Below are 13860 nucleotides of genomic sequence, written 5' to 3'. Positions count from 1 at the left end.
CCAGGCCGTAGTACAGTCCCTGGTGCTCCTTGACGAGCGCCTCAGCAGCAGTGCAGTCTGCAGTGGTGGGAGGCTCGTAGGGAGCACACGCAGGCCTCCTCGTGGGTCTTTCTGGGGCTCCTTGGGGATTTCTGTATATCTCTTACCAAAAAATAGCTCATGTTAAAGTAGCGGGGCAGGCCTTGTGTGGCTGGGGGTTAGCAGAGAAGTAGTCTCTTCGTCTGGACTAGTTTATGCTGTAGGAGAGCTTAGCGTTCAACTGAGGTGCCCTGATGGTGCTTCAGAAAGCAGAAGCTTCTTGTTTGAACAGGGAGATGTCAGGAGAGTGGGTCTATGTTTATATATGCTTTGACCTCGCTGTTTCAAGTTGCGTGTGGAGGGATTATTGTTTGCTATGTGTTGGGGTCCATGCGAGGAATGAACTACAGCACACCAATATGATGCTCTGGTAGCCAATTTATTTCATACAAAGCATGACTTTTATACATTTCCAGCATTCTATGCATGCATTTATCTGACTCCTAATTGGCTGCACACGCTACCCACCCTGGCTAAGCTAATAGATGATTAGTTAAAATTTCTCCGTCTCCAGTCTATTTTCCTGTGTTCAGTGCCTTCTTTATCTCCTTTACTCCTCTGCCAAGTTTCTATTTTCCACGCGCTCAAGGTTGCTTCCATATCACAGCTGCATGCCTCCCATCACGTACCCCTGGGCCTCTACAACTATGGTGTGGTTACTGCTTGGTTCCCGACTGGGGGAAGAGCACCTGCTGCCAGGCACCTGGTGGGGGGAGCTCATGAAAGGCAGAGTGTTCTCTACACTGTCCCTGGCTCAACTTCTGCTTCATAACAGGTTTTGGTAAGCTCGTGTGATCTTGTAGTTGCCAAGCATTGTTTCCATATGTGCCTGGCAGGATACAGAAGATGTTTGAATGGAGAAGGTAAATCCTATATGATACTGGGGGCTCTTGTGTTTTTTGGGTCAGTGAGTTTGATGCAGGGCACGATAGCTATGCTTAACGTGGACTCTTCAGACTATATGTGAATACGAAGGATGACTAACCCTTTCCCTCTACCCCAGCTCACAAGTCCTCTCCACTAACAGCAGTGCCAAATTCTTGTTCAAAACAGGTGAAAATGACACTAAGGATTTCTTACTGAGCATCTCCGATGCAGACCTCTATTTCTGAACTGAAATAATGCTCTTTGTTAGTCCCTTCTAGTCAAGATTCACTCTGTGCTATGGTTTTGATTTTCCCAGAGTCGTCATGAAGTGTGCAAAGTGTACAGAGTAAAGTACTCTCGCTGCTTGTTCCCAACTGCAGGCAACCACCACATTTCCGTGATGTGATGTTCAACAGTCTTTTGTGTTAAAACTTGAGCTGTGGCTGCACTGGGTATCAGTATTTAACTGGCAGCTACTGTGCAGTGCTGGGTGCCACCTGTGTCCCAGCATTATTTTAAACCAGAATATATTAACAGCGAGTGGGAGGGGTTGAATTAAAGCCTGAGTGCAAGCAAGGGCTACTTCCCTCCTCCTTCAACTTGGCCATGTCTTATAGGACAGTGGTTAGGTCATGGAGAACTAAGGTGACAGTGGCAAAGAAAAGCCAGCAGCTGCTGTTCACTTGTGTTTCTAAAAGGGTCACCTGCTCCTTGGGAAAACTCCTAAGGACTTACAAATAGGAAAAGCTTAAAAATTGCTTGCAGGACGTATGTGATTCTGTCATCTAAATCCATAACGTTCCTGTGGTGATAATACCACAGGAAATTCAGTGAGGGGGGAGGATCTGGGTTTTTGTGTATGGAATTTCAAATACCAAACTAAATGCTCTAATTAACGAGAGTCAGTTTGCCACTCCATGGAAGTTGGTGCCCTGCTGAGCTGGTGAGAGTCAGGTGCTTAAAATAAGTGCTAAGGGTTTGGAAAAGAGGGAGAGTGATGAGATGGCAGAACTGCCAGCTGAGTCAGTTATTCAGGAGAGTGGGGACTTGAGACCTCTGTGAAGAACTTCTAAGTCATATGGCAGGTGTTGACAAATGCATGATAGTGTCTATTGGAAGAAATAATTTAAAATGCCTGCCCCTCGGTTCCACATTAAATAATGTACAGGACAAAGAAGCATCGCGTGCCCTTGTTTGTCCTTTCTTGGTGTGTGAGAGCAAGTAACTGAGAATGTCACTGCCTTTAAAACTCTGACAATAACCATTGTTATTCAACATATGTACTGCAGGAGCTCTTTGAGACCAAGTGATAGCAGTCGTAAAAGGATCAGACATTTGCATGTCTACCTGCAGATGAGATGAAGGAAAAAATATAGAGGACTCAGTGTCTTTATGGGAGGCAGGGGAGGAGGAATTGGTGGGTGGTAGAATAAACAATAAGTTTGAAAGATTTTTACCTGTTGCGTGGCTGATTCAGGATTTTCCTGCGTTAGCCTTTTGTTGCTGGGGAATGGGCTGTTGTGCCAAGTACAGCTTGGAGCTTTTAGGCATTTGTTTTTAATATCACCTATCCTGATTTCGTATGTTTTTAGTGTAGTTCAGATAAGTAAATTTTCCCTTTGCCAGGTTTGACAAAACATTTATTATTGTGCTCTACCTGCTAGAGGGTGATCTGCTGAAAATGTGCAGCAAATATTTGGGTTGCGTTTGGTCAATTCCTCTTGCAGAACATGTTAAAAAAGGCAGAAGGACATATCAAGAGTTGACCCCAATGATGCATCTCTGCTCCTGGTAAGGGGTCAGCAGGTCTACACCGTATCTGCTTTATGCACGTCCTACTCTTAAAAAGCTCCAGTGACAGAGCAACGTGTGTCCTTAGAAGGCAACTTATTCCAGCATCTAACTAATATCCTATAAATGTCATTATGCTTTCCTTTAAAAACAAACAGAAATTTGGCCACCTGCTGTTTGATTTCAGTCTCTGCATTTCTTACTCTGTTCCTCTGTCTGTAACATGGGGATTATATTGCTGACTTCCTCTCTGCAATGTCTGGATGTCTGCTTATGCTAAGTGCTGTGTGAGAGCTTGGCGTTATTACCGCTGTTCATACAGAATTCCCCAGGCCTGCAGAATAGGCCTTTTACTTATTCATGTTGAGCTTAGCAGACGGAAGCTGCTACACTATCTGTAGCAGCCCAGGCTTGGAGCCTGGTGAAAAAGCACTTTTTGCCTCCGATTTCAGCTGCAGCAAGTAAAGAATTGCCCGCTTTCTTGCACTGGTGTCCTCTTGTGTCTTTCTCCCAAAAGAAGCTGATCCTGACTTGTCAGACTGGGTCTCTTGAACGCTCTGGGGTGGGAGCCTTTGCGAGAGGACAACGCTGGGTTTCTTCCTCTTTGTTTCCCATTTTGAAGAATCTCTTTGGCACTGGCGTTGGTCCATCAGCTGTTTTGAATGTCATGGGTGAGGCTTTCCTTCTCTGTGAAGTCTTCCCGCTTTCTTTTTTTCAGAGCTCTAGAAAAACCTAAATTTTTTAGTCTGTTCCTCAAAGTTAATCAACTAGATGACACAAAGCCTGTCGCTACGTGAAGTACAGCAGACGCTTGCACACGCATTGGAGTGTTTCACCTTTGCATCTTTCTGAAGGTAGTACAGTAAAATCTTCAACGTGGCCACATTTAGAGTGTAATAGCCACAGCGTTTTCCGTTAGATTGCATTGTAGGGCTCTTGAGGAGTTTTTAGGGTGTTTTAGGTAATAAATCATCATTTATAATCAGTCTGAGTAGACTTAAGAAACCTGCCATCATCTTCTGTAGCTTCTCTTTGGCTTAAATCCAGTCAACTTGTACAATATATAGCATTTATTTGTGGTTTTATATGTTGGGGAAACATTAAACTAGGGTTTAATGGAATAGTAGTCTAATGCAGCTGCTTCTATTGATAAGTCATCAAATTTGTTTTATAGGAGAGCCTTTTCAGCCCTGGCTTTTAGCCCAAGGTCGATCTGGTTTCACAGAAGTTAGTTCAATTTCTGATGTCTTTTCTTTCCCTTAGGTGTCGGTTGTTGCTCCTTCCCCAGCCAGATACGAAAAGCTGCTGTCATTCTGCTTGTTACTGTGGTAGCAGTTTCCATCTTGCACAGCAGCATTAAGAGTCAGACTGCAGCCTCTTGAATGCAGTACATTCTGTCAGGGTGGAGACAAAGTTATTCGTGCTGTTACTCAGTCTAAATATTTGAATTCTGTCGCTTAGAAAAAGCTGTTAAGTGTTGGCTCTTTAGACAACCAGGCATTGGAAATGACAGACTTATAATCACAGGTAGTTTAACAGGCTCCAAAATAACTGGTTTATTCTAGATTTGCTGAATTCAGCTCAGTCTTGCAGAGTTGTTGCTGCTGTCCTCCATCAGCAAATTTACAGGACAGACCTTATATGGTGTTGATGTGGAGTCTCTGGCTAAAAAGTGCAGGTTTGGGAGCAGTTTTATAGCGCACTGATTTTCCATGCTTTTGGTTTCAGTGCTCTCTGAGAAGTTAGTGCTTTCTTATGCTTCTGGCTTTTCATCTCGGTAATGAAGAGAGGAAGTGGACCGGGTCGGATCCAATCAAGCTGCAGTCTGTGCTGTTCTTGCAGTCGTGGCTCCCGGAGGATCTGCTCAGTTCTAAACTGTGCGGGAGTGTGGCTGTCGTGGTCAGCGACTGCCAACAGAGGCTGCGTCTGGCAGGGGTGCACCTCAGTTATCGCAAGTAAACACTGGAAAGATGTTCTGTACTGCATTGCAGAGCATGAATCTGCTGATTTCCACCGCCACCCCTCCTCGCGCCTCTCTGTCTCAGTGGCGTGCTAATCTGTTCAAACAACTCCAGTCTCTGCTGTCTCACCTGATTAACGAGTCAGTGCAAATATGATTGCTGTCTCCCTCAGTATCTCCCAGCTTTCCAGAAGTGGGTGGGGAGTGCTTGTGAAATTCTCCATTCCTGGATGCCGTTAGGGTCTGTCCTGGCACCCGGGCAGTGGGGAGATCAGTTTCTCTTTCTAATTGAATGAATCATCATGCAGTGCTTTTAAATCACTTGTCCAGACGGAGGAAAGCAGTGCTGTTGCCACTGGTAGTTGTACTTGGGAAAGGTGGTGAGACTGAGAATCTGAGGAATATTGAAACTGTACTATTAAATTGCTTTGCCATGGCTGAGAGGGTACCAAGAAATGCTTGAATTTCAGGCTATTTTTGGTTTGTAAAAATGTCCTTTTTTCTTCTTGGTGGGCTCTCTTGAACCAGATAGTTTCCACTGGTTTTACTTTTGAGTAAATGATGAAGAGCTGGAGTTAATGCTTGAGATCTGGTTTGTCTTATTTGATCCCAGGCACTTTGGGTTAGGGTGCAGATGCTACGAGAGGGAGATTGTATCGGAGATTCCCCTGTCTGTAGCACCATTCAGCTGGACCAAATTGCTGTGGTCTTCTGTGGCTTTACAGAGGTGCCAGGTGCTCGTAGTGTACAGCTGATTTAGCTGTAAGTCATGGATTGAAGTTGCTTGAAGTTGATGAAATATGAACAGAAACCCTCAATGTGGACACTGTTTCAGCTACATTTTTTTACACGTTGGTCCCAAGCATGTACATCTTTATCCTTTCTGTAACAATTACAGACTTCCTTTTGAATTTGGAACTGCACGATGCACTCATGACCTGTTACAGCTCTTGCCTTTTTCTGTGTAGTTCCTTTAACTGTTCTCCCGTTTGGTCTATGCAAGCAGTTCTCAGAAACACTGGTAAAACTTTTTGTGCATTGAAGCTAAACACACCTTTTACATTGGAAAATGGAAATACGCGTGCATATTTCTTTTGATTTTTGGGGGTTAACGACATGGGTTAACACATTTTAATAGATGTCTAGTTGTGGCTGCCTGCGTACATGTATATGCTTGTCTGTTTTGCTGTTAATTTAACCTCATGTTTAAATTGTGTGTTTTCAGCCCATATATATCTATATATCTATATCTCTATATCTCTATCGATATATCTATGCATGCATATGCACATGTCTCAATTTTTTATATATAAATGTATGTATACACACACACACAAGTAGTTTATAGCTAAAATAACATCAAATTCTTCACAGGGACTTCTCTGCTTTCACCCTCCTTTGTATCGAGGCAGTATATGAACTGTCACATAACATTTGCATCCCACTTCTGTCAGGCCCATAGACCTGCCTTAAGAACGCAGTCCTGCAAGGCAAAGCTCTCTTAGACCACTTGAAAGTATTTGCTTGATGTGTAGCACTTGGGAAGGATGGGCAGAGGAGTATCCTATTCTAGGAGACTTGTTCTTGCGGCTCTGTCTGTGCCCCCATAGACACAGAAACTGTTTGCAGCTGAGCCAGAATTTTCTCTCTCTTTTTCTGAAGGTTTCCGTACATCTTGAGTGAAACCTGCAACAGAGATGGATACTGAAGGCTTTGGAGAGCTTCTCCAGCAGGCAGAACAGCTTGCAGCTGAGACAGAAGGTATCTCTGAGCTCCCTCACGTAGAGCGTAACCTGCCGGAGATCCAGCAGGCTGGGGAGCGCATGCGTTCCCGCACTCTGACCCGCACTTCCCAGGAGACTGCAGATGTGAAGGCGTAAGTATGGAGCACTGGCACTGGAAACTGTACGGTAGAAGCTGTTTACGGGTTTGGTTTCTATTGTGTGGGGAGTCTTGCTGGGAGGGTGTGCCTGGGAGAAACAGAATGACTGCAAAGCTGTTCCCCTCTGCCACCCCTTTCACAAAACAACAAACAAACAAAAATCCAACAGTAACTGAAGGATTTCTCTGAGGAGCCACCGTTCCTGATTCAGGCACTGAAGCCAAAAAGTGCAGTACCTTGTTCTTCCCGCTGCTGAAGACATTTACCAACGTGCTTTAGAATTTTTCTCTCTGGAAGGACTTGGCAGCAGTGCAGTACTGCAGTGGAACGGCAGAAAGAGCTCAGCAGGATTGAGGTGGTTAGATATGCACACAGGGCTGTTCAGAGTTTGGTTTTTGTGCAGTTTTCATGCCACTGTACATGGCTAGCTGCTGACCTAAGTACTGGCAGTGAATTGGGTTTAGGATTCCATCTCTTCAATACTAATTTCATACCTGTACAATTTCTTCCCTACAGGTCTGTTCTTCTTGGGTCTAGAGGCCTTGATATCTCTCACATTTCTCAGCGACTAGAGAGTCTAAGTGCGGCCACTACATTTGAGCCTCTGGAACCTGTGAAGGACACTGACATCCAGGTAGGGGCATTTCTGACATGTGAATTACACTGCACTTGTAACTGCCTTTCATGTGTTGTGGTTCAAAACTCTTCTAAGGCCACTGCAGAAATAGTCTTGCTCTGTGTTTAATTCACTGGCTAGAGGAAGTACAGAGGAGAGACGCTGCTTTCAATGGTGAAAGATGTTTGAGTTAGCCATCAGAACCAGCGTTAAGTACCAGACTGGCAGAAGTACTTTAAGTTCCAAACTCTTGCTGAAGTCAAGAGGAACTAGGTATGTACTTACTGCCTTTGTGGACCTGTCTTCGTTGGCTTTGCAAGCCTGAATTGCACGGGGATACTTCTCCCTCATAGTTTTGAGACCTGTTATGTCTGATTGGTATAACACAAGTGGAACCACTTGGCAATTTTGAGCTACTGGAATAGGGGGCAATTAAGTCAGCACGCAAAGAGGTGAGTATGGCTTTTTCTTCCGCTGTGTTTCAGATGTCATGACCTTGTCTTGGTGGTGGACTGACTTTGCCATGTTTCGTGTGCTTTACAAGTGTGATTTAATCTTGAAAGTTTTCCTGTAGATCATCTTCCTGGGTGTCTCAGAAATAATGTGACCCATCTATTTTTGCTTTATGATAGTTGCCTGCCCTTGTAGAGTGTCTTCATGATGAAGAAATCTGCAGTGTCCGTTACTCAGTTAAGAGCTAGCTATGGAATCGATGTCGTGGGCTGCACTGAAGATAACAGTCTGAATTACTGGTTAATCATTTTGAAGCTTATATTCTCTCTTCTTCCTGGCAGATGGCTGAGTTAGGAGGGTCAAAAGAGTTATACGCTCTTCTTTTTTGCAGAAGTAGTGTGCCCTATACTGTTTCACTTCAGAAGGGAAAGGGAAGGGAGGTGTATGAAGTTACCCCATTTTATCTCATGGTATCTTTTATTTAAGCGTTTGGTGCTGTCCATTTAGCCTCATTCTAGTTTCAGAAGCCCTGTGCTCTCCTGTCTTCAGGCAGATTTACTTATTCCCCTACTCCCTAAGGCCCACAGCCTTTCCAGGAGGCGACGTGTGTGCCCTGGAGCCCTGTGGCAAGGAGATGCTTCCTTGGAGTGCAAGCAGTGCCCCTGGGTGCTGGGACTGCCCGCAGTCCTCTTGGGCTGGGAACGCAGAGAAGCGATTGTGCATGTGTGAGAACTGACTACTCGGAGCATCTGATGTGCTTCTCAGATACGGGATTTCTTCTTGTGCCTTTGTACCTCTTAACCTTCTGGAAATTCCCAGCATATTGGCTGTCGTCTCTTCACTAAATATCAGTGCACGCTGAAGACTTTATTGCATGATCCTAGAGTGAGAGCTCTAAACCACTGGTACTGTTCACTTTGGGTTTTTTTTTCTCATTTTATTCCTTTGTCCCAATTTCTGATGTTGTTGTGCTTCACACTGGTAATGTTAAACTTGGTGCATGTCTTCCTTGACCCTATTCTGTCTAGATATTTTTTCCCCCCAAGAACTCTTCTTTTCTTTTTTTTTTCTTTTTTTAAGATTTACTGCTGCTGTTAATTCTTCTTTGATTTCTGGTGTTTTTCATTTCTGCTTTAAGACCAGTGTTACTGTAGATTTTCAGCCCAGAAGCAGTGCAGCTCTTGACTCTTTGGATCTAAGATTTGTGGCATGTGAGAAAACGGGTAGGGCTGCACAGTCCTCACTTCATTTTACTGGTTACCTAACCAAAATGTGAAGGTTTTCTTCTTTCTTCATTATACCAGCTCTCAAGACCTTATTTGATACGGTGATTCTGGGTTATTTTAGTGATCTTCTCAGTCTGTTTTCTCATCTCCAGTGTATTTTTTAATGACCCATGTCCACATTTGAACGTTTTTCATCAGAATGCATTTATTTCTTTAAAAAGGAAGTGTTTACATTTGAATTCATGGCATTTGGCATTACGGGCTAAACTTGCTATAGGCTGCTAAAATTCTCTGAATAAAAACAAGCATATTTATTTTTTAAACAAAAAATAAGTGACAGATGAGATCTCTCAATTGGAAAAGACTTGAAGAATATGGGAGGTGATATGTGTGTGTGTGTGTATATATATATATTTAAATATCTTACCACCTGAAATCATGATAATTTCAGCCATGTTTAAAGAAATTTGGTATCTGAGACCCATTGATTTTGACTCCAGGTGGTTTCTGTGGGAACTGGGTACTCACCGTGTGTAGGCAGTCATCAAACGTTCTTAATTACTGGTCTGTTTGCCTTTTTAGGTGCTGAAATGCCTCTGTGTCTAGCCATCATGGTTCAGTCTGTCTTTTTGCTGCTAAAGTTAATGAATTCTTTGGTCTTACAGAGACAATTTGAAATGCAAACATTCTGAAATATGAGCTGGATGCTCTTTTAATAGAAGCATTTTAATTGATTGAATATTTCTATATGATCTGTTTTCTCCTAGGATTCTGGCCCATCCTAGGGGAATGTGACATGAAGCACGTGTCTAAGAGCATGTCTGTCATGAAGTAAATAAGAAATTTCTCATTCGCCGTTGCCAGGCTTAATAAAAATGTTTAAGATTCTGAATAAGTGGTGTGCTTTTAAAATAAGATTATACTGTGAATACTGATGCAGTTGTAGGAATTACTTCAAACTTGGCATAAAAGCAGTGGTTAATTGCAAATCAATGTGCTTAAATGGCCAAATCAGCCAATGAGATTCAGCACATCCTTTAGGAAAACAGCTAAAAAGTACAAATGAAAACGAGGATTAAAATCAATCTTTGAAATCAAAGTTCACTGCTTGCCGTTTTGATTCGTGATTAACACCAGCGGTTTAATCGGTGATCACTTAAATTTAAATCTGACTACTTGTGGCTGAGGCCTAATACAAGCGTGCTTTGAATCTTACATTTTTTTGCAGGTCATGTGCAGAAAACATTCACAGTAAATGAGTTAAAACTGATTTGCAGTGGGCAGCATGGCAGAATGCTCCGTTTTAGGTGATCTTGCAGGGCCATTGGTAAAGTGTCAGTTTGAAATGTTTTGTCCTTGTTTATTTTGCAGTTAACACACACACAGAATCACACACAGAATCGCTCGGTTGGAAAAGCCCTCCGAGATCATCATGTCCAACCGTTCCTGTCTACCCCCTAAACCATATCCCTAAGTACCTCGTCTACCCGCTCTTTAAACACATCCAGGGATGGTGACTCCACCACCTCCCTGGGCAGCCTGTGCCAGCTTCTGACGACCCTCTCAGGAAAGAACTTCCTCCTTAGCTCTAACCTGAACCTCCCTTGGCACAGCTTGGTGCCGTTTCCCCTTGTTCTATCCCCCATCACCTGGGAGAAGAGACCAGCACCCACCTCTCTCCAAGCTCCCTTGAGGCAGTTGTAGGTGGTGCTGAGGTCTCCCCTCAGCCTTCTCTTCTCCAGGCTAAACAAGCCCAGTTCCCTCAGCCGCTCCTCATCGGGCTTGTTCTCCAGAGCCCTCACCATCCTTGATCAACAGCTGCAAGGATTCTTACGTTGTTCCGCACAACGCCGCTGTCCTCCACTCTGTCTGAGGATATTTGCAGTCAGCTCTCAAGCTGTCTGGCTGATGTTGACAACAGTCTGTTACCTGAAAGTAACTTGCTTGGAATATGGAGGAGCCTGCATTCCTCTGTAGGCTCTGGTGTGCAGACATCAGTAACAGGATCTCGTCCTTTCAGAGTAGTTCTTATTGAGTTTTTCTTAGTTAAGTAAGAGGACCTTTGTGTTGCACACTGCTGATTGCCCTCTAGTTCTGCTAACCAACCAGGTCTTAAAATGATTTGATGCTTTAGGTAAAGATGTGCTACAAAAGCGTCTTCCTACGTTACTTTTCCTTATACCTTCTGATTCTTGTTAGGATTGGTTTTCATTTTTTCCTAGCTAATTATTTTTATAAGGCCGCTTCAGGCTTCTTGTGTTCATTTTGGGGCAGAGCTATCACAAAGCTTACGCTGTGTAGACTTCTGGCTCCGTAAATTGCTCCCGTTGTGTCCTGGAGGGCAGTGTGCGGTGATACAAGGAAGGCATCTGGTTTATTCCTTTACAGGACTTTACTGTTCCTCTACTGTTACTCATTATTTATACAGACGTGTTGGTAGGCCTTAGTTTTGTGGCTTGGGAAAGGCTGTTCTGTTCTGCATCAAGCCTGCAGCCTGGACTTTCTAGCATTGCTATTACTCTTTCTTTAACAAAACCGTCTTCCAAATACTTAATGAACGTGCTTCACAGTTTATTGTCAGTATTGTAGGCTCGGCTGTCCTTTCTCAGTCCTGTCTTTTCCTGATGCTCCACACACCTACTCATAAGCCTGTGTAGTTTGCAGCAAATTTATTTAGCCTTAAATCCTGTCAAAAACTTGTTATTTGTAGATTCTTCAGCACTTTAATTATGCTTGTATGTGTGGGTTCCCTCAAGCTTCAGTTTGAGCAGGTAGTATCAGTTCATAAATACTTTGCTGTATCATTTGATTAAGAGGCTGAAACCTTTTTTTCAGGTGAGCACCCAAAACTGCGAGTCTGTGCACCCTTCCTCCCTGCATTGGGGCTGGGACTCTGTGTTGGTACTGCCTGTGTGCTCTGGAGGTGGATATGGGCGCTTGTGCCAGAGGCACAGACCTAATGCTTAGACTTTGCTGACAGTTGCAGTTATGTGAAGGTTACAAACATGATTAAAACTTTATTGTATGAATTTTAGGTTTCTGCTGACTTTTAAATTGTATCAGAGCTCTTACAGCATGAAGGTACTCCTTAGACTTCCTGCCGTGTGCTCCCACATCGCTCCTCTGCATCCAGTGATTTCTCTGACAGTTTGCTTCAGCTTCTCCAGCTTTCTTACCTGAAGTATTCGGTTATTGTTCCTGTTCCCTCTTACGCTGCGGTCTGTTCTAGCAGCCTGTATGTGGGCAGCACAGAGAGAAATGCTGGTATCTCATCTCTCAAGTGATGGCACTGCAGAAGGAGAATTTCAGGAAATATCCTGTTTCTTATATAGAGTAAAACAGCAAGAAAAATCCGAGGGGAGCATCCTAGGGTCTGAAGTCCCAGGACGCCAATGCGAGACATGTAGAAAGCGTTACGAGGATCTAGGAATTCATCTTAATAGAAGTCTCAGCTTGGGTTAACAAGCAAGAGAGACTTTCTGTACAGAACTGCTTTTAAATGGTACTCCATAGTGCTGACTAAAAAGAAGCGCACCAAATTGCAGCTCAATTAATTATCTGAATTATTTATCAGTTGTAAAATGTAGATTGCTCGCACATAAAAGGATTGTGAGTCCAGGAAATGTCTCCCACTAGAGCAGTAGGCCGGGAAGATTATGAAAAAGATTCTAGGCTTGCCATTAAATTATAGGAATTTGTATTTTTCCTCTCTCATTTCAAGGACTGTGTTATTAAATTGCATGCAACACAACAAACACTTCTCGCAGCAAATGCAGTTCATAAGAATTCCTGTGTCAAGAATTGATGAAGTTCAAGATTTTCTGAATTGTCAAAAAGCCCTATTTTGGCAAAGTCTTTTCAGAGCTGAATATGGTAGTCAAGTGATTCTTGATCTTGACGCCGTATTTAGCACATAAGTGCATGTTGGGTTTTTTGTTTGTGGCTTTTAAAAATCCCAAGTAAGGGTTGATCACACCAGCTGGTGTCTCAACGATGGAGAATATCCGTAGAAACATAATATTGACATTCTGTTCAGAAAAGCTATTTCTTCACTTTTCCAATGAGGCAAATTATGATGTCCTCTTCTCGTGAGCGCTGTCGTAGCAGACCTCTCTCAGGCTGCAGGAATAGCAGTCAGAGGAGGAAATATTACAAGTATCTGGGAAGGCTTTGCTGTTGCAGCATGTAAGCTAAGGCCTTGGTCTTGTGTGTGTGCTGTTGGCTTTACGTATGGATGTGGGCTCTGCTCTAGTAAACTTGTTTGGGGTGCCTGGTGTGGGTTAGTTGCAGGATCAAGGCCTGATTTATACCTACTAAGAGAGTTTGGTTATGGTACATGTCCTGCTCTACTGCGCGCTTTGTGTTCTGAACGTGTCCTGATGGCTTGATACTGGATTTAGCCCCCCTGGATGCTGGTTTTGAAATGTCTGAGCCCAAAGTCGTGGTGGTAGTTTTAAGAAATGGCGTTGCTCTCACTTTTAACCTTGGTCCAGTTCTATGCAGATCTGTGAAATGAATGCTAGGAACAGACACGAGCGCTCTGTGCTAACATTGCTTCTCTGCTTAGAAAGCTTGAGCTTGGCTCCATTACATTGAAGGAAAGTTCTGTTGAATTACCTCATTGGTATGAGTTTCACCTAGGCAGAACTGAAATTAAAGGTTGCACACCAGGGTTTGGTTTGGATTTCTGGGTGTGGATGTTCAGAGTGTTGACTGAGTTGCTCTCCAGATACAGAAATAAGAGCTTTTATATAAATGAGGGCAGAAGGTCAGACTGAAATCCGTTCCAAGTGGCAACTGAGGCAGACTGGCATTAAGTATCAGGGATAATTTCACTTTTTCCAGAATGTTGTAAACAGGCTTCATACCAAAGGCAGATTTGACTTCTGTTTTAGTGTTGGTAGGATCTGGATCCCAGGATGCTCACCCCAGCACTGTGCGTTCGCTTTATGTGTGCGTATGCGTGTGACTCATAAGTTAAAAACGC

The 13860-nt window shown here is 43.5% G+C and overlaps 1 protein-coding gene across 1 annotated transcript; it reads left to right on the top strand.

Annotated features, from left to right (window-relative positions):
• Positions 1 to 6393: 6393 nt before the first annotated feature.
• On the top strand, positions 6394 to 7212 carry LOC104539551 (nuclear pore complex protein Nup93-like; the record flags this gene model as incomplete). Its single annotated transcript, XM_010183118.1, has 2 exons — positions 6394 to 6572; positions 7095 to 7212. Coding segments are annotated over exons 1-2 (297 nt in total), but the record flags the coding sequence as incomplete, so codon positions are not given.
• Positions 7213 to 13860: the final 6648 nt, after the last annotated feature.

This window comes from Mesitornis unicolor, unplaced genomic scaffold, assembly GCF_000695765.1.
Source record: "Mesitornis unicolor isolate BGI_N332 unplaced genomic scaffold, ASM69576v1 scaffold2494, whole genome shotgun sequence".
Taxonomy (NCBI): domain Eukaryota; kingdom Metazoa; phylum Chordata; class Aves; order Mesitornithiformes; family Mesitornithidae; genus Mesitornis; species Mesitornis unicolor.
This window is presented reverse-complemented; position numbering and strand designations above follow the sequence as displayed.